The sequence below is a fragment of the Aulonocara stuartgranti genome (assembly GCF_965226115.1).
Source record: "Aulonocara stuartgranti genome assembly, chromosome: 4".
Taxonomy (NCBI): domain Eukaryota; kingdom Metazoa; phylum Chordata; class Actinopteri; order Cichliformes; family Cichlidae; genus Aulonocara; species Aulonocara stuartgranti.
Genome location: NC_138942.1, coordinates 5,491,121 through 5,511,544, shown reverse-complemented (window position 1 = coordinate 5,511,544; position 20,424 = coordinate 5,491,121). Strand labels below are relative to the sequence as shown.

The 20,424-nt window shown below is 38.9% G+C and overlaps 1 protein-coding gene across 2 annotated transcripts; it reads left to right on the top strand.

The window, feature by feature from the left end:
• Nucleotides 1-8,385: 8,385 nt before the first annotated feature.
• On the top strand, nucleotides 8,386-14,884 carry emc10 (ER membrane protein complex subunit 10). Of its 2 annotated transcripts, XM_082531268.1 has the most exons (8): nucleotides 8,386-8,526; nucleotides 8,662-8,728; nucleotides 9,507-9,619; nucleotides 10,229-10,342; nucleotides 11,953-12,137; nucleotides 12,377-12,470; nucleotides 13,356-13,453; nucleotides 14,575-14,688. In XM_082531268.1, exons 1-7 carry the CDS (start codon nucleotides 8,437-8,439, stop codon nucleotides 13,440-13,442), a joined length of 750 nt encoding a protein of 249 aa, XP_082387394.1. In that variant the 5' UTR covers nucleotides 8,386-8,436; the 3' UTR covers nucleotides 13,443-13,453; nucleotides 14,575-14,688. The 2 variants fall into 2 exon arrangements, with proteins under 2 accessions (XP_082387394.1, XP_082387393.1); XM_082531267.1 differs by lacking the exon at nucleotides 13,356-13,453 and having other exon boundaries at nucleotides 14,575-14,884.
• Nucleotides 14,885-20,424: the final 5,540 nt, after the last annotated feature.

The window sequence follows — 20,424 nt, the reverse complement described above, 5'->3', positions numbered from 1 at the left end:
AGCGATTCCTCTGAAAGCGTCTTCGTCCCTGCTTGGCAGTGGCTCTGCCTGCATTTCCAACTCTTCCATCCCTTTTTATGACCTCCGCCACCCCCACCCATACCACCACTACCACCGCCTTATCCCCCTCATGCCCACCCAACACTTTTACTTTGTACCACTGCCATGCCCCCCCTTAACAAGCAGAACAAGGAAGGAGGAAGAGAGTGACAGAGATGTTGTCACTTGAAACCTTAGTGGTAGCTGCAGAGCCCTGAGGAGGCACTGAGACACCATGAGGGGTAAAAGTGGTTCAGAGCCATAAAGAATTCCAACCCATGGGAAAACCTGCCAGCTGATTAACTCATTAGGCCCTGTAGGCAGAACATTAATAAACTTACTGATGCTAATGAGCTCTGACTGACAATTTGACTGAGGGATGCCGCAGTGGTAAAACTCCACAGATGTTTTGTGTTATTAGAGGGGAGGATAATATGTTTTGCCACTTTAATGAGGGTTAGGAGGTTTAAAAAATGAAGAGTGAATCTTTTCCTTTTTTCCATGCCCTAAATCTATAATTAAGCATAGCTTAAGCTTGGGAAGGCCACAAAGTCAAGCTCAGCTGCAGTGCCAGAAGATCAGACGATCTCAGTCCCTGGCCACATCAGCTGATGGCTCAAAGGAAACCCCTCTACATTTCCAATTGACAAATAGGGCATGCTTTTTAAGAAGTTTTAGCTCGCTGACAGTCGCTGCACATCTGCAACCTCCTTTGCAACCCGTCTCCTCACTTCCTCCCGTATCAGACTTAATCAGTGTCATGTCTCTCAGTGATGCCTGCTCTTTTCTGTCTTCTTGCAGCTCTGCCTGCCTCCAGCTCTCCGTGTATGCACATGGAAGGGTTGTGGGAGAACTATGTCACCATGTATAAATCACTGCAAATGCAAGTATCAGCCTTGCTTTCACTAACGGTCTTGAAATTAAGGCTTCTGTGACTCTAATCTTTTTCACTAGCCAGCACTTGCCTCACTTTATTCCGTAGCACAACAGACTGATCATGTAGAATTAACTTGTTATATAATGCATGTTTACCACAAATATATGTTATGCTGTAGTGAATACCCATTTAGCATTGCTTAGCTACAAAATAAGGAGTATTTGGCAATTCTTTCTACTCCTAATGGGCTGTGTTGTTCCATTAACATAGGTTGTGTTGAAAAATTATTGTAAGAGGTGTTCCAGTATTTTTCTGTGTCATGAAAAGGGGTCTAAACTATATATCAATAACCCTGCGGAGGGTGTTGCTCTTCTGAAAAGCCTACCCTAAGGTTCTTCTCCCCCTCTTCCACCCAGTGATTTTTTCACTGTCCCCAGCTGACAAGAAAGGGAGAGGGGGAAGGAAATCAAAAATGAGAGCAAAACAGCGGCAGCCGTGCGTTCCTATAGGCAATGACAATCCCATTTGTTCTTTTGTAGGCATAGCTGTCAACTAGCTGTACTTTGTGAGAGAGGAAAGCTTCATGCAGGGATTTACGGAGGAAGGTCAGAATAGAGAGAGGTCACCTTATGAGTTCCTGAACTATGTATGCTCACACTAGGATTTGTTCTTCACATGTGTGACATATGACGTAATCAATATATTTACCAAAAAAAGACAGGATTTAAATGACAGAAAAAGGACAGTAAGCTCTTACTGTAGACCAAATTACAAACATCAGTGTTAAATTATGCATTTAATAAGCCTTTCACTTTCCATTTCTTCATCCATATGCAGTTCTCTTTTTTCCTTTGGTTTCTGCGCTCATTTTTTTTTGCTTTCGAAATTACTCAGGCAGCCCTAACCTTGCATAATAATACGTATTCTTTGAGACTTTAATTTTGGAGAGAGAACTTAAGCCAGAAAGAGAGGCAGAGATTGAAGAACAGCTATTTAAGGTAAGTGCAACTTAAGATTCATATGTTCAAGGAGAACAAAATACCCCAGAGGAAGATTATGGAGAGCTGTTTGAATAGGACATAAAAGGTCCTTGAGTCTGTTAGACTTACTGTATATCATAACTTTACATTACTTTACTTTAAAGCTGAATTATCTTCAATAAATCTTTTTTACGCATTCACAGGTCATCAGTTGCAATTTATAATGTGACTAAACTCTCTGAATGAGCTGAAATTATTCATATATTGTGGATTCAAAGTGGCTATAGAAGACTTACTATAGGTGTCCTAAATGATCCACTGATTCCCTACAGAGGATGACACCAGAGTTATTTAACGCTTGCATTAGTTAAGCCTCACTGAAAAACACTTAATGCCAGCTGAAGCAGGTCCCCTCCATTCTCACAGCAGCTTTCCCAAGACAGCGTCATAGCACTATATAGAGGTTAAAGCTTTTAATGGATGTCATTTAGCAATAATTTAAAAACAAATCTGTTAAGTAAATATATTTTATTGTGTTTGAGAAACTACATTCAGGGTGATATGAGAGTATTTTATGGAAAATGGCAGTAAAAAGACAGAAAATGGTCAGATGAGTATAGCTCACCAATAAACAAAGGAGTCTCTAAATGTCTCATCCTGGTGTGTCAAATACTGTCATTCTGTCAGATGCATGTAGTGTCCGCATAGGTTGAGTCAACAGCCACAACAAGTTTTCTTTTTAATATTGTAGGGTCTTTACCTTATGAAGCACCTTGATGCAACTGTTGTGATGAATTGGTGTTATATAAATAAAACTGAACTGAAAAACTGAACATGTGGTTGGATTTATAGTCTGGGCGACAGGTGCAGAGATTGCTCAGATGAAGATAAAAAAGCACAGAATTTGCCATCCACCACATCATACGAAACATTTTCAGAGGTGGAGCCAATGCAGTGTTAATTGCATAGTAATGGTCGCTAAGTAACTTATTTTCCTTACCAACTGGGAAATAGGAGGCCTACATACAAATTTTGCTAATCAATAGCACTGAAGTTTCTAGCAACCAAATAAATTCAGTGGCTCCACTACTTAAAATTACTAATATGCTTTGGAAAATATTTGTGTTAAGGGTTTATCACTATGTTGGCAGTTCTGGCTCTATTTTGCACCCATCACAAAGACTACAGGAGGATATCCTGATATGAGCTAAAACACCTTCTTCCCAACAATAGTCCTACATATTTTAAATGTTATGTTTATTATGCAGACCTATGACACGTTTCCTTGATTTTTATTAGACAGAGGCAAACTTTGAAATAATAAGGTGTATGTACAAGTACTTCCGGTGAGCCACAGGTTCAGGGTCACTACTCTAAATCTTCAGTTTCTAGTAGACTTTTTCTTCTCTTGAATCTGTATAGTGCCAATAAGATTTATAGTATGTCATCTCAGGTACAGTGCTCTGTCTATGGGCACAAGAAGCACCACCCAACTGTTATTTTTAAGAGGTGGAACCAATTAGAAGAAAAAGCAGGATGATCTTAAAAGGAGCTAAAATAACTCCTTTCAGTAAATTAGTGAACCAAGGGTTTGCATCAAAGCCTAATATAAGATAAATAAGGATTATTCTGAACTGTAACTCAATCAAGTACAAAAATGTGGAGTTATTAATGAGCCCCCTTTAAGGGTGCACAGTGTGACGCCATAAGCATGTACTTTATAAGCATCCATAGCAGTGAGTGACAGCACATACACCAAAGGAAAACCTTATGCATAACTGTCAGATGCCAGTGGCTTTGACAAAACAGCAGTATTTGAAAAAACAAGCTAGTTATTTCACCTGTACAGATAACGGATTTCCTGGTATGGTGGTTAGTGCTGTTGCTTCACCGTAAGAAGGTCCTGGGTTCAAATCTGCAATCTGGCTAGTTTGTAGTGGTTTCTTTCTGGGTATTCTGGTTTCCTCCCACAGTTAAAAGTCATGCAGTTATTAGAGTTAGGTTTATTGGTGATTCTAAATTACCTGAGAATGTGAGTGCAAATGGTTGTTTGTCTCTATGTGATAGACTGGTGAGCTGTCCAGGGTGTACCCTGCCTCATAACTTATCACTTCAGGGTTATGCCCCAGCCCCCCCTGCAACCAGGATAAAGATAGGAGGATGGTAGTTGCTGTAGATCCATTCACTTTTTATGTTAGCCAGACTCTAGACTTTGTTGAACATTATGTAATATGAAGACAACATGTAGTATTTAAGTGACCAAGTAGTATTGGGGTAAAAGTTTGTCATGGTCCCCGTGCCTGCTCGGCTGGCCCTGTGTGGCTACATGTTATGTTTTGTCTGTTCTCTCTCTCCTCTCTCTCTGCTCGCTGCCTGGGCGGAGCTCATTGTGAGCTCCCGGCCTCCACCACCTGTAGGGAATCACCTGTGGCTCCTCACCTTGTTTGCTCCCACTACTTAAGGCAGTGACTGAGAGCACCTCACCGCTGGACTACTGAGTAACGCTCATCAGTGCTACTTTAGCCTCAGCCAGTTTTGAGCTCTGTCCGTGAAAGTTCCGTGCTAACTCTTGTTCTCTGTATGCAGATTTCTCGTGCTTGGTTTGGGGACTCTGGATGCTTTTCCCGACTCCTCTCTGCACCCCTGGGAACCCTGGCCCCCTTCTCCTTCACCTGTATATAGTGCACCTGGAGTGTGTAAATAAACCTGTTTTTCTGAGATTTCAGTCTGCGCCGAGTCCTCCCTGCTCCTCCGTGACAAAGTTATTGAATAGTGTTGAAACAAAATGACAAAATTGTGAAGGATTCAAACATTCCAAGAGCTCAACTTACTTCATCTAAACATGTTTCAATCACGTTTATTGAACACAAATTGCACAGGTTTATTGAATATGAAAAAGTTGTGTTGATTTAACTCAGTTGTTTAAGTTTCTGCCAAAGCAAAACATTTGTGTGCAACCAATGTCCATTATTGAATAGAGCAGTGCTCATAAGTTTTAGACTGCTGTAGATTGCTGTAATATGTTTAATTTGCTATGTAGCCATGGGATGGATGGATGATTGCATAAAATTCAGTTCTGGAATATTAGAATGAAAACCCCAACAATCAGTTGGCTCTCTATGAGAAACACTTGGCAACAGTGGGAACGAAAAACTTCCTCTTAGAACAAAGAGCCTCAGGCAGAACCAGCATAAAGGAAAATCTCACATGATCCTCGTGGTGTAACTCTACATGGAAGTCATACCTGCGCTGCACCACCCCGATGTAGGATCAGCTTGACAGCCTCTAAAAAATTGTCTAGCGCAGCCACACTCAGTAAACAGAGGAAAGAGGGATTCTTAGCACGGCGGTAAAAAACTGAAAACAATTCAATTTTAATTTCTATAATTATCTGATTTGTCTGATCAGTTGTAAACACTGCAGTATGAAAAATTTATTCACAAAGACTACACTGCTGAGGCTTGGAAGAAAATGTTTTCTTTAGTGAAACTGTGGTAACATATTTACAACTTTGGATGTTTTTTTCTTTTTCCTCACATCTTGTTCGCTTCCTCTCTCATTTGTCACCCTGCTCCATTTTTAACAGCCCGCAGGCAGACAGGACATGACAGTGTCTTCCTTCAAAGTGAAAGTCCTGTTGTCATTTCACATAAATATACATGCTTTCATATTTGACTAAGAATAGTAAGGTGACACCGTTGTTTAGGGCTGTGACAGAGAGTAATGGGCTCTCCCACTGGGGGGGAAGGGGGGGGGGATACTGTATAGGGCTGCATGGTTTCAAAGGCAAAGCCGGGGGGGAATCACATGCCACAGTCACCATATGTTCCATACTGAGCTCTGGCTCCTTTAAGCTGAAGACGAAGCCCAGAGAGACAGATCGTTTCCATCAACAGAAATGTAATAGCAGTATGTGCACATCTATAATTTATGATCAAATAACTGGTTTGAATACATCATAAATACAGTTCATACAATATATTAATATATTAATGTTGGCATATAAGATGTGGAAGGAATTTGTGTGTAAATTAAAGCAGGTTTCGAGCGAACTTTTAAGGAGATCCACACAACTGTTTTGGGACAGCAGGAAAATATCAATTTTGTAAATGTAGTAATTATTTAGCCATTTTTGCACATTATTTCTTCGTTTCAGCTTAATTGTAACTCTTATAAATGTCTGGAATAATAAAGGAATAGGCTTTTTTTAAACAAAAAAAAGAGTTCTGTTTCAAAGAGTTATATGAATAAATAAATAAGTTAAGATAAGTTGGATGTCCAAAAGTAACCTTGACTTCTTGGTATTCCAAACTTTAATGGATTAATGATGAATTCAAAACTCCTTTTCAGCACTTTGATGCTGAAATGTGAAGTTTAAAATGATTGATGCCTTTCACTTGTATCCACAGAGGGTTTATTGCATGTCAGCAGAACTCTTCAGCCAAGAATAAGCATTGAGAAATAAATCGCATCAATCACATTTGGCAGAAACGTGCAGCTGTTTTCTCTTCTCTCTGGTTTGATACTTTTATATTTGGCGGGTACCTCTAATCAGTCAAGTCACAGCTACAGTGCTTCTTGTACCTAACCCTTGGATTGTCCAACAGCATTTCAGCACCTTCAAGCCTAGTTAAATTAGCAGCTGGAGCCAGAATCCAGTGCTCACAGGCACAGAAAAGAGCAGCAACGATCCATAAATTCTGACTTGGAGGTGCCACATTTTGCAGCCTTTACTCACTGAGCCTATTGAGCTGAAGGAACACTGCTATGTGCTAACAAACTGAGGCAGGACCTCTGAGTTTATAGAGCACTCACAGAAAGCTGAGCCCTTCATAAAAGTCCCATTCAAAATTAAATCTAAATAAATGATTAAAATACTTCTAAATCTTATCATACGCAAGCAGCTCTAAATGTAGATGTCCAAACACCACCATGAAAACCCTAGGATTGAATACTTCATTCTGGGGAAAGAAGTGTGCATTCCTCCACCGAAAAAAAGAAAGTCAATATATGCATATTTTAAGTATTCATGTAGCCCCCTCTCTGTATTTGGTTTCTTTTAATTTAGCAGGAGCACAAGGGAAATAATTTGAAATGAGAGAAACACCGCTAAACAGAAACACTGTAACTGAATTGTCAGGCACTCAAACCCCTGCATCAGAGGGTTTGAGTGCCCATACCTGGCACTGGGCAAAGTACATACTACCAACTTTAATAATATTGAGAAGGTACTGGAGCCAGACTTAAGTCTTCAAATAGCCACTGCAATCCTCATTTCCAGTTTTTTTGGTGAGTTCTAATTGCAGTAGTCACAGTTTTGCAAAGATTAAAAAAAGGAAAAAAAGTCTAGCAGGGAAAAGAAATCTGATGATAAGAGGTCACTTGAGACACATTCCAGTGCCAGATGTGAACTGCTGCCAGTTATGACTTGATGTAAAACCCTGATCTAGCTCTTTAGATTAGTGCAGGAGCGGATCTAAAGAGCTTTATTTGTTTCATCAAAGACTTACCCCTAAGCAGGGCATTTACCTAAATAAAACTCTGGCTGAGGTAGAGCATGAAATGCTGACTAAAAGATGTAACACATGAATTACCCCTTAAATATTTATTATTCAGCTGATAAAAATTGCACTTTTCGGGGCACTTCTGTGGAAGTAATGGGGGTGAGAAGAAGGTCGAGGCAGTGTTTTATGATCTGTTAGCAGCCTCTGCTGGCGTTGGATGTGTCAGTACATGTTAATCTCACTCACAAGAGATCTCTATCATGTTTGTTTCAGTATTTCTGTTTTAGAATGCAAAGGAGAGTAAATTGGCATGTTTGGCATATTGTGACAGATATTAAACGTATATAAAATTGTTATTCCAATACTAATTATACCCTAAATAATGTCAGAAGTATACTCTGACATTAAATTAATATCTTAATTTAAATAGAAAAGATTTTGGGGGTTGTTGGCTCATCTCTAAAGTAAATTTTCCATCTCTCATTGCACATGACAAAATATAAAGAAATACTAATTTAAAATCTTTACAGCACGAAATAGAAATTAAAACTCGTTTATGTGGTAAGAGGAATTCATTATTGCTGACATTACAAGGTATCACCAGAAATACAGACAGATTATTAGAAGCATTCTGTCAACAGGTGTGTGTGTGTGTGTGTGTGTGTGTGTGTGTGTGTGTGTGTGTGTGTGTGTGTGTGTGTGTGTGTGCAAGCAATGACGTTACCTACATATAGAGCACATGAAGGTCTCCAATCATTATTAGGAATGATGCAGACAACGTAGGATTACTTGATAATGATTAATTGATGGTAAGTAATTAAGCTGTCTAACAGCTTAAAGAAAAAAGAAAAAAAACACTTGCATGTGATTACATTTTATGTTGTTTGTTAACCCTTTGTTTGAAATCGTAATTACTTTTTGAAAAAGAAAAGAAAAGAAAAGAAAAGAAAAGAAAAGGAGCTTTTGTTATGAAAATCGCCGGAAGTTAATGTGTTATGCCACTTGAGGCGTTCTTCCGGTGTCTGTTTCTGCCAAAATGGCTCGTGTGGTACAATCTAAGGTTGCTGTTGTTTCCACTGTTTTCTTCGTATGTTTACATTTCGCATGTTGTAATAACGGAAGAAGGGTAAGTGTGAAGTGTTATAACATAGACGACATCAATTTAAATGCAGTGAAGTGGATGCTGTACCTGTTAGCTATTTAGCATTAGCTGTGTATGACCGACTGAAAGGCTAACAGTGGATTTCATGTTCATTCTCAGGTTGGTGATGCCTTGGAGACTGAGTTCAGTGGTTTCTCTGTGCCTCTTGAACACTCATTTGAAGTTGGTGAGAAACATATTTAATTCTTTTCTTACTGTAACGTTGTATGATACGACATTGATTATGTTGGTAAGCTAACTAAGCTTAACGCAACAAGAAAATTGTCATGGTAAACGCCAGACTCCATTTAAAAATGTCTGTTTAATATGTTTTTGCATTTATTAATGAATGTACCTGATTTGCTACAAATGTACATATTTTTCAGAATTGTTTTTTTGCGTTTATAACAACCTATGAACGCCTACACTTCACACCTACAGGAGCTTTAATGACATCCATTCTAAATCCATTGGCATTAATAAGGAGTTGGTTCCCCCGTTAGCAGCTATAACAGTTTCCATTCTTCTCGGAAGGCTTTCTACGACATTTCTGTCTGTTTAAAATTAAATTATTCTCAATAATGCGTGCAGCTGGGATAAAGTCAGCTATAACAATACAAGCAGTTAAAAGTCATTTCACAGCCCAGAATTAAACACCCTTTGAAATCATAGCATTTGGATGGGCAAATTCAGTATTTATTATACTCTCAAAATGCAAAATCAAAACATGCTGTCAATCAAATAAAAAAAGAAAACAGGCAGTTACAGTTTATTCCTTCATTTAACAATAATAAAACACTCTGCTTTGATGACAGACTTCTACCTTCATTTTATGGTTAACTATGAACTATGTAGAGGTACAATGTGTTGGTTCTTTTTTTTTTACCCAGATTTTTACAAGTCTCCAAGCAGGGAACGGTTTGTTATCATTTGTAATTTATTTATTTATTTATTTATTTTTCCAGATGATGTAGCAAAGTTTCAAGTGCGTGGAGCTCTGCTGTTAAAGCCTGGAAGAGAGCCGGGTGTCTCACTAAGTCAGAACCCGCTGTCAGATGAGGACAGGACCAAATTGAAGGTGAACCATGTTAACCATTGATTTAGTGATGTTTTCTACACATTTCCAAGATGGCCCAGTGATGGAGAGATTTCCCCTGTTTCAAATAAATATTTAGTTGGGGGTTTTTTGGGGGTTTTTTTGGGTGCCGGGGGGGGGGGGAGGGACAAGTACTTGTCGGTACTTGCAGTGCACACTGCAGTCACCTATTCTCACGCTCACTCATGCATTCTGTTAGCTTCAGACATTTTTTACCTGTCACTTAATCACATATGAATCGAGGTAATTTGGGGTTCAGCATTTTTCCTGAAGAGCTGTAAATCAAATAAGCAGTCTTCATATAAGTAGACAACCTTCTTCTTGAGCCACCACCTCCTCATCTGTAGAATTACCTGTGACTGAAAGTCACCCAAAATGTTGGTACCAACGTGGGTAACATCACTCACTTGTTCCACTGGTGTAGGATGTGTTTGGATGTTTAGCCAAGTAAAACAATAGGTGAACTTTCCTAGATTTATACTACATTAACCATAGTATCAGTTCAGGATGTGTTAATGTATCCTCCTTATAATGTTTCTGTATGAACATGCGTTTCTAAATTACTTGTTTTTAACTTGGCTATCCCCACAGGAAGTGGCTGCAGTAGACGGTCTATACAGGATCAGAGTGCCTCGTGTTTTCCTGCAGGCTGACAGACAGACAGAGCGGCAGATGGAAGGCTACCTCACAGCATTCGTCAGAGCTGTGTGTATTTCCCTCAAATTCTCCAGAAATTACAGATAAGATTAAAAAACAACACCTCCTGTAAAATTGAGCACATGTTTATTGACGGCTTTTGAGGGTAGTTTTCACTGCATGGTTAAACTTAGCTTTTAGATGGAGACAGGAAAAAGGTAATGACTTGGAGAAAAGTGAGTAAAATCATAGGATGTAATGATAGGTTCTTAAAATATATTACTGTAACTTGATTCCAGCTCCTATTTCTCCTCGTTCTTTTGGCTGTTATTGGCAAATGTTCATGGGTGTTTAAAGCAAATTAATTCACATGATTATTGTGAGGCAAAATTTTGCTTTACTCACGAATCATGAAAATTACTCTAGACCGGCTCACCACAAAATATAGAAACTTTTTTGTTAATACAAAATTATATTAAACATTTTCTTCCAGCTATGAAAGAGCAGCTTTGAGCAAACATTTTGGCTCTGAATGAGGTTTTTTTATGATGTGGTTAATCTGATGTGTTTTCCCCCAAATAATTTACAGTCTAGTTGTTGCTTTTTTTGCTCTTCTATGCTGGAAAAAATACAGTTGGTTTAGAAATGTTATGTTTTTCCACAAAGGATAGAACAGAATATTTATACAGTTATATGTTATACATATTCTAATGTGAGTTCCTCGACCAATTTGACTTGATAAACTCGTCATAGTGGCCTTATCAAAGGCAGTAAAGTTAATGGAAGTTAACTTACTTGTGTTAAAGAACAAATTTCTCACAGCAGGAGGTCGGCCGTTGAAAGAAAAGAATTGAAATAAAATAAGATGAACCGACACAAGGAGTGGGCGAAGTAGCCTCAAAGTTATATCACCGTATTTCAAGGAATATGTGTAATGATATTTGACAATGACGTTTTATTGATGATTGCAGCGGGGAGCATTTATTAGTGCAAACAAAATAAATGGATTTTTCATGTTCGTGTACAATGAGCAATGATGATAGACTACCTAATTCCAAGTTTGAAGTTGTCAGCAGCAGCAATATAATACTACGTACAGTAATGGCACAGCAAGCACAAAAGTCACCTGGTTAGTGTTTTAAGTATAACAAAACTACTTAAAACTTAGCCTTGTAAGTTTTCATTAGACAAGTTTATTGTTTCCATCTTTAGCTATTTTTTTACATTTTGCAAAGTATTGCACATGTTGGAGGTCTGACTTCTTGTAGCCCAACTACTATTTGCATTCCATTGAAGTAGCCTCTTTTATAATTGCCACATGTTCATCTGAGGCTGGTGCGTTGCTCTCACTCTTAGACAGGAAAGGCGTGGTTCTTTTTAACATGTAAACATTTATACACAGATTATGTGATGTATCATATATGAATGTATGAAGTAGAGTCCCTCTATCAGTGGAAAGGTATTATGATAGTATAATATCATAAGTTACTTTGTGATCCTGTCAATAGAAATTAAGAAACAAAAACACATTCACACTTTAATAATATTGAGAAGCAATATTTGATCAGTGCTAGTTTTGACCTAAAGCTTCTCAAACGGTGTGTAATTAGTGTAAATTGTAAATATTTCTAAGCAATAAGCTGTTATATATTGTTTTAACATTCTCCTGTGATCCTCAGTGTGCCATGGTTGAGTCCCATCTGAGCGATGTGATCGCGCTCCACACTGACGTCTCCGGGTACCTCATCGGTGTCTCCATAGTGACGTTACCTGGGGCCTGCAGGGGCACTGAGGTCGAGGATGAGGTCGACCTTGAGATTTTCAACACCACTCTCAGCATAATGGCTCCAGTGAATGCACCTGGGTCAGTCACACTGCTTTTACCTGTGATTTTGTCCTTTTCTCCTTTACAGCTTCTTTACAATCTGACATTGTTTCAATCTCTACTTGTGGTTGTCTCTGCATAAGTCAAGGCCTCCTGCAGGTTTTTTCCACATCCTTTGGTTTAGCTTTTGCCTTGGCTTAGCAGCTCTATGTCAGTTGTCCTGGGTGGCACAAGTCCCTCTATACCTTTCACAACACTAATTGTCACCTTTCTTCCAGACCTGAGACGGCTTTCTTCCTTGAACGGATGGAACAGGAATCTGAGAAGAAAGGGAAGAACCCACAAGAACAGAAATCTTTCATCGCTAAATATGTAAGTACTTACACAGAAAACTGCTGATAGGCTAGAAGGGCCTAAAGATGTACAGGTAATAAATAAATGAAAATGACTGTTAAGCTCGTATTTTCTGTTCTCAGGCGCATCACATCTTTTCAAATATGTCTAGTATGTTTTAATATACACTGGAGACATCAGTGCTGTACTGCACTTTTGCTTCTATTTCATTTGCCAGGATTTATGGCAGAAAAGTGAAAATATCTCCCAAAAAGTCAAAATGGTTCCTGTTGTCCTGTTGAAAGGCTCTTTTCTACCTGCAGTTTGTGTCAAACTACGGGGGAAAAAGTTATTTGTCAGTACCTTTTAGGCACAGGTACACTTTTCAGTTTGTTTCTCTTACTCCGCTGAAAGCAGCGATGCGAGTCCTCCTCCTTTCCTTCTTCTTTGCAATGCAACTCTGTTAAAGACACTAGTAAAAAGAACTGGACTTGGTGGTCAAATGTAGATGGACAGTGTAATCAAACCCTTAATTCTGGAACAGATAGTGTTTATCTTTATGAGGCATATGAGTATGCAGACTTGTTTTTCATCTGATTTGTTTTCATACCAAAAACTGCTGCTCCAGGCAGCTGGTCGCTTGCTAGAGGTCCCAGTTTCACGAATCCATGTGTTGCTAGTCGTCTAATATTAGTTTTCCCACAAAGTGCATAAGAACATAAAAAGTAATCCCTTAAACCCAGTGGTAAGGTTTTGTGTGTCTTCAGACTTTCTTAGCTTCGAGCTGTTTTTCCAGGCAGAATCCCGCCCTGTATCCTGTCTTAGTTTGCCTGAGCGCTGTTAAATCTGTCTTGTTTTGCTGTTCTGTGTGTTTCTTGCTGTGTTCACTGATCTGTGTTGAACTGATGCTGTACTGTGTTCCAGTGGTATTTGATTCTGGGTGGTGCAATCTTCCTCATGGTCACCAATTCGGCACAGCCCCCAGCAGGGGGAGGCAGAGAGCAGAGCTGAGTCCCACTGAAGTACAGTTTCCTTACTTGTCCCCTTCTTCAGTTTGTATTTAACCTTTAGTCAGCGTGACTAAATGAAACCCCGTCTCCTTTCTGTGTCCACTCATTCTGTCCTTCTGTCTTTTCATGGTCTCTTCAGGTCCAATGCCAAATACTTGCAATGGTGCTCCCTTTTGGGGTTGCCACAGTGGATCTTTAGCACCAACCCCCTGCATTTCCTCCTTGACTACATCCGTCAGCCTCCTCTGAGATCTTCCTATTTTCCTCTATCTTCAATATCCAGTGTTTCTCTTCTGCACATGCTCAAACCATCTCAGCCTTGCCTCTCTGACTTTGTCCCTCCTATACTCTTTTCTAATCTTGTTTGTGCTTGTCACTTCCAATGAAAATCTGAACACTTCCAGCTCCACCTTCTGTCTTTTTGTCAGTGTAATTGTCTCCAAACTGTACATCATAGCAGGTCTTAAAACCTTCTTTTTCACTCTTGCTGTTATCCATTCTGCATTTCTCTCGTGCACTGTCTGTCATTTGGGTTGGCCCAGGTATTTAAAGTAATTTTCTTTCCCTATCTCGACTACTTGCATTTTTAACATTCCACCTGCGTTTCTCTCATACATGTGTGATTGGGAGGAAAGGTGAAAATGCCAAAAACATGAATTACAGAGATCAAATTTGTTTTTACTCATCAGCTGTAAAAGGCTGATTGTGTATTGTCATCACTACGCTGGGCTGGCAGGCGACATCGACACCCAAGTTTGTGAATGTGATAACTCAGAACAAGGCGACATAGAATTTTGAAATTCATAGCATAGGGGTATCTACTAGGAGGCTTAGGGATACCACTGGCATCCACCAGTATGTATTATTGGGAGTCTACAGGATAAACCACCAGTATATCTGAAATTATTATTCTGGCTATATTTAGCATGTGTTTGGTGTTTGACCCCTGAGATCGTCACTCTATGGCCCTGTCACCCACTTATGCCTTTTCTTCTCTTCTGTTGTGAAAATGAACTGAAGCTAATCTGGGATGACCAATCAGGAGCCACTGATGCTAGATGATCACAGTTGATTTGTATGTTGAAACCAAAAATATTGCAGTATTTAGTTGCCCTTTTCTTCTTCTCTTCCAGTGGATGTACATTGTGCCTCTCGTTCTCTTCTTGATGATGTCTGGCGCTCAGGATCAGTCGGGAGCAGGAGCTGGCGGTGGAGCAGGCAATGGCGGTGGCCGATGATCAACAACACAACAATTTTTGTTTTGCTTTTGTTTTTTGTGAACTAAACAATACTTCTTGGGCAGTTTTTCATTGCTGTACATAATGCTGTTAATGGAAGATACACGTCGGTCACACACAACTTACCTCTTGTAGAAGAGATATAGTACCCTGCAGATGACTGCGTTTTTAATTCTAATGTGAAAATAAAGTATTTATTACTTGAGCTGTATTTGTTTTTTTTGAGGGAAAGTTACTCAAGCTTATATTATTGCTCCTCTATTATACTATACTATAGGTCCTCTTTACTCCGATTTGTATTTAGTTGCACTAGTAGTATGCTTCCAAAACTTCATAGTCAGTGGAGATTAAAAAAAAAAAAAAAAACTACTGTAGTGAAAGAAAACGCAGTGAGAACATGCAAACTCCATGCAGAAATACCCCGGGCTGATGGTGGAATTGAACTCAGGACCTTCTTGCTGTGTGGCAACAGTGCTAACCACCGTGCCACCGTGCTGCCCTGTTTATCCATCTAAATAATAATGTTTTTTATTTTAGTTGCCTCATTTTGGAGGGTATGTGTTTTCTTAATGGAACTGAATGGCAGTTCATGTAGGAACTGTTGCTAAAACTGGACAACCTGCATTCAAACAGTCCAAATGGAAACTTGCACTTCAGGCTAGGAAATAAATCAACCAGTTTGACTCAATGTGTGCAAAAGTCCTCTCTTCTTCACAAAAACTGCAAATGGAAGAAGTATAAATTAAAATAAACTGCAGATAAGAAGTATAATAAGATCTAGAAAATGGGGTAACCAAATCTAATGTATGAGTGACATATACTTATTTTAAGATCTAGCCTTATTTTCAAAACTGTTACTTTAAATCTAGTTCTATCTGCTCTTGTATATTCCGGCTTTCTTCCTGTTTTCTTTCACTAATGGGTGAAGCAAGAATTGCCTCTGTGTCACTCCACCACATGTGAACTGGAAATCCTCCATTCAGCAGTTTAATCTTTTATAATACACCCAAGGGTTAACCCCGTGGGATTAGAGCAGCTGCTGCTTTCCCCCAGCAAGTGTCAACTGTTGTGACAGTTTATTCAGTAAGTGCTGCTTAAAAAACTGCACACACAGAAGGATATTTAAGGATATCCCTTTAAAAAAAACTTCACTACATTTTATGATTTCTTATGTATGCAAGAAAATGGATGTTTGGGGAAACACTAAAAGTGCAAGAGAAGAATGCAACACACTGAACATCAAAATGTAAAAAGCAAAAAGGCTCTGCAACCTGCTTGGTTGGGGCCTTTTTCTATAGAGTTTTCATGTTCCTCCAACCTGGCCTAGATTATCCAGTTGGCATTCTCATTCTAGGCATTTGCTCAAGGATCCACACACCTGCCTGTCTGTTAGCCCTGTGATGAACTGGTGATCTGTCCAGCTTGTATCACATCTTTTTCTCCATCACAGCTGGATAGGCTCCAGAATAAATTACAGTCCTCATCAGAATCACATCACAGAGTCTCTTTAAATCAGTCAGATTCAGACTTGGCTCATCATAGAGGGTTTCAAGAAGCTAAGATAACGACAGCAAAATGCTCAGCTTAAGGCTTTACTAACCATGATTGAAAGCGAGGTGGCTATCACCATCCTTTATTTACAGTCTATGGTAGCCATACATTAATCAGCTGCAGCTGTGTGTGATCAATATAGATCACAGCTATGATAATTAATGAAAGGAAGAAAAAACTGTTATTCACTGAAGAGATTTTGTTAATGCTACTGATTTCAAAGGCATAATCCTAGAATAGTAAGCTATTACTTGCTTGGACAGCAGCCCAATCCAAATGAAAGCGGGACAACCCCTCTACCACGGATCCTCCAATCTGTGTATTTATAATTATGAGTCAAGGAGAGAGACCACAGCTTCGTGGCTTTAGTAACAGAATGTCCCAGAATCCCTGAGTCAACATTCATCAGCATATGTCAGTCACACTGGCTGTTTTGAGTCCGCATGTCCAACTGTGAGGGACATCCTCTTCTTTTGGGAGGTTAAATGTTGCGCCTCAAGACTTTGGTCCCCTTTGCCCTCTTCCACTCACCAACCAGACCTTTCTCAGAATCACACACACACAGTCCTACTCTGTGACTGTTTTCAGCCACTGCCTGCGCTATCTTGATGAATAACATGAGGGATAAGGTGATAACAACAGCTGAGAGAAAGATGAGAGCTGGAATGAAATAAGCCATTTGACAAAAGTCATCTATTTGTAAAGAGATCTGCTTCTGTCAGACAGCAGCAGAGCTTAGACTAGAGATGGTGATCAATCTGGGTTTTCGTGTAACATCAGCTAAATGAGCCGAGACTAAACTTGTTTTGAAATGTTTCCTGCCACACAGTTTAAAAACCAGAACTACAGCTACACACTTACGTAACTCACACACTAATAAATCCAGAGGGTCAGTAGGGGGTGTGATGTATGTCCCTGTACCAGGGAGCGGGGAGGGGGACCCTGACAGTGACACATTCAAATCAAATCAAATCAAATCAAATCACTTTTTATTGTCACATCACATGTGCAGGCACACTGGCACAGCACATGCGAGTGAAATTCTTGTGTGCGAGCCCCACAAGCAACAGAGATGTGCAAACACAACAACACAAACGAGCAAAATACAAGAATGGCCAACCTGAAACTAATAAATATATGTACAATATATAATAGTGTATGCATTTCTGGATGTGTATACTAAATATTTTCCTACGTGTGTGTGTGTGTGTGTGTGTGTGTGTGTGTGTGTGTGTGTGTGTGTGTGTGTGTGTGCGCGCGCGTATACACATTTTTACAAATTAAATAGTAATAAAATAAAATAATAATAATAATAATAATAAAATATATAAAATATACAGAGTTGAATATGTGCAAAACAAGTGGCATTTATTTACAGTGTGGAGTGCATAATGTTGAACATTATTGTTGTGCTGATGTTTAGGAATGGAATCCAGTGTATTTGTGGTTACACTGAGAGTACAGTCTCAGAAAATGGGAACAGAGACATTACAAGAGAGTTCTGAAATTAAATCTAAAGAGAGTTCAGCAAAAGCAAGTCTGGGTTGGAAAAAAAAACACTGTTGTTGGGGGAGAAATGAGCAAACCTTTTAAGTAGTTTTTAATCACATTTGGCTGGTGATCTAAGATATGATGGTTGTTATTTTTAAATGTTGCTATGATGACTGAAATTAAACTCAGCAGACAGTGATTTAAAATAAGTATCCAAAGGCGAGATCCCAAATTCCTCAGAGTGGCACGATCTGTGCCCTTGGAGTCTGCATCTTATTGAGAACAATTTAAACTGTGGTAAAGATTTTGAGTTTAAGTTAATGTAACATACAAAAATGACCCTTTTAGAAAAGTTGCAATTTTTTTTCATTTTATATAAATTCATTAACATTTTTAATGCAGTTTGTCTCTTTACCAACCACTCAGAAGAAACGTACACATATTTATCCCAAAGTCCAGAAATTAGCACGTGTATGTTTCAATACCATGAGACGCTAAAAGATGAATGACAGAAGCATTACAGTAGATAATACGATGGGAGAAAGCAGCAGGGTGAGGAGATCTCAAACAGGCTGCTTGTACTGCAGCATGTTGCTCACAAATGTCTCTGTGTTTGGAGAGCACCAATGTCAGCACGTCACTATGTGAGGAAGGACGCTCCAGCCTTCTTTCACCATGTTTTTAGTCTCATTATACTGTGTATAATAACAATAAAGGCTTTAATTCTCTCAGCTACAGCTACAGTGGTGTTTGATGCAGAGGTGTGGACTCGAGTCACATGACTTGGACTCGAGTCAGACTCGAGTCATTAATTTTATGACTTTAGACTTGACTTGAAAAAATGTTCTAAGACTCAGAGGTGGGACCAAGTCATTGTTTTGCAAGTCTCAAGTAAGTCTCAAGTCTTTATCCTCAAGTCTCAAGTCAAGTCTCAAGTAATGTCAGGCAAGTCAGAGTCGAGTCTCAAGTCACTGGTGTAAAAGTCCAAGTAAAGTCACAAGTCTGAAATTTTGAATTTCAAGTCCTTTCGAGTCTTTAAAAAAAAAAACGAAAAAAAAGCATGTTGCAGTTATATGCTAAATGTAAATATTAGACCATGTAATTTTTAAATCTGTGTTTTTCTCAACACATGACAAAATAGTGAACTTAGAAAATATACACAAATTGTGAAATTGCACCTCTTTAAAATGCAGCTCAATTAAACCTAGCTCCAAGAATAATTTTCACCGACAGTTCTGAGATAAGCTGCATGTTATTCTTGGATGCGGTTGTAGGACTGGCTTTAAAATCGCATGACAAAAATATCATACATAAATAAATATTTTTTTTTAAATATCATTTTAAAAAAAAACTGTATCACCAACGTAGCCTGGAAAACATTTGCTAGTTAGATGAAGTCAGCTATCTCATCGTAGCATATTTATATGCATATTTATAATCATACGGTTCTTGGAGTGAGTGCACACACTCATGAAGTTTAGTAACTTCCGGTCACTGCAACAAGCCCAGGTACAGTTTACCGACGGATGGGTGCAGGACCTTGAAATGCACCGTGTAGAACGAAAGACCATCGTACGTATCATAAGTTTACCAGTCTCACAAATCGTCGTCATAAATACACATTCGTTAACCGTTTATTAATAGGACCTTTGAGCTCAACGGTAATTAATTAGTAGTGGAAATAATTTCTGGTAGCATCACAGAAATGTAGCAGTGACAATAATATTGTATGCTGTAATCGTACTGGGCAATTAGTGATACAAAACAACTGTTTTATCCTGTGAATAAAAGTATATGTTTTTGTCAATGTACCATAATAACAGAAGCGAAACGCAATATTGTGTCAGGATAATTTACTATTTATGCACAATAAACAAAGGAGCATAGCGCGACAATTTCTGTTCAGCGCCAGACTTGCTTGTAACCTATATCACCAATTATGTTAAGAAAAATGACGTATTATTAACTACAACAGCAGACTGACCTTCGTGTAAATGCTTGGAGCAGACTAACCTGTGAGCTGGAGTGTTCTAGGACGTTATATTTGGTCTTTGAATGGCTGCAATCCAGTCGCCTCTTTGTTACTTCGGAAACATGGCTCGAACAATTTCTCTTCAACGACATAATCCGATAACAACCGATCTCTTTACCCGTCGGCTTCCCGTGGCTGTCATGCGACCGGCTATTGCAGTTAATAATACAACAGCTTCTTGACATTTTTGTGTTTCTTTTTATCGCTGTATAACTGATTTTAATTGAAAGCCTGCTTGCCACGAGTTCCCGAATCCTTTGCGGTTCTACCCGTGAATGACGTCACATTTTCAATCTCTATATAATATGAATGTTAAATTTTATATTTGGGGTAAAATATCAAGTCTTTTCAAGTAAACCGGTTCAAGTCCAATTCAAGTCCCAAGTCATTGGTGTAAAAGTCCAAGTCAAGTCACAAGTCTTAGAACATTTTTTCAAGTCAAGTCTAAAGTCATAAAATTAATGACTCGAGTCCACACCTCTGCTAAGACTTGTGACTTGACTTGGACTTTTACACCAATGACTTGGGACTTGAATTGGACTTGAACCGGTTTACTTGAAAAGACTTGATATTTTACCCCAAATATAAAATTTAACATGCATATTATATAGAGATTGAAAATGTGACGTCATTCACGGGTAGAACCGCAAAGGATTCTGGGAACTCGTGGC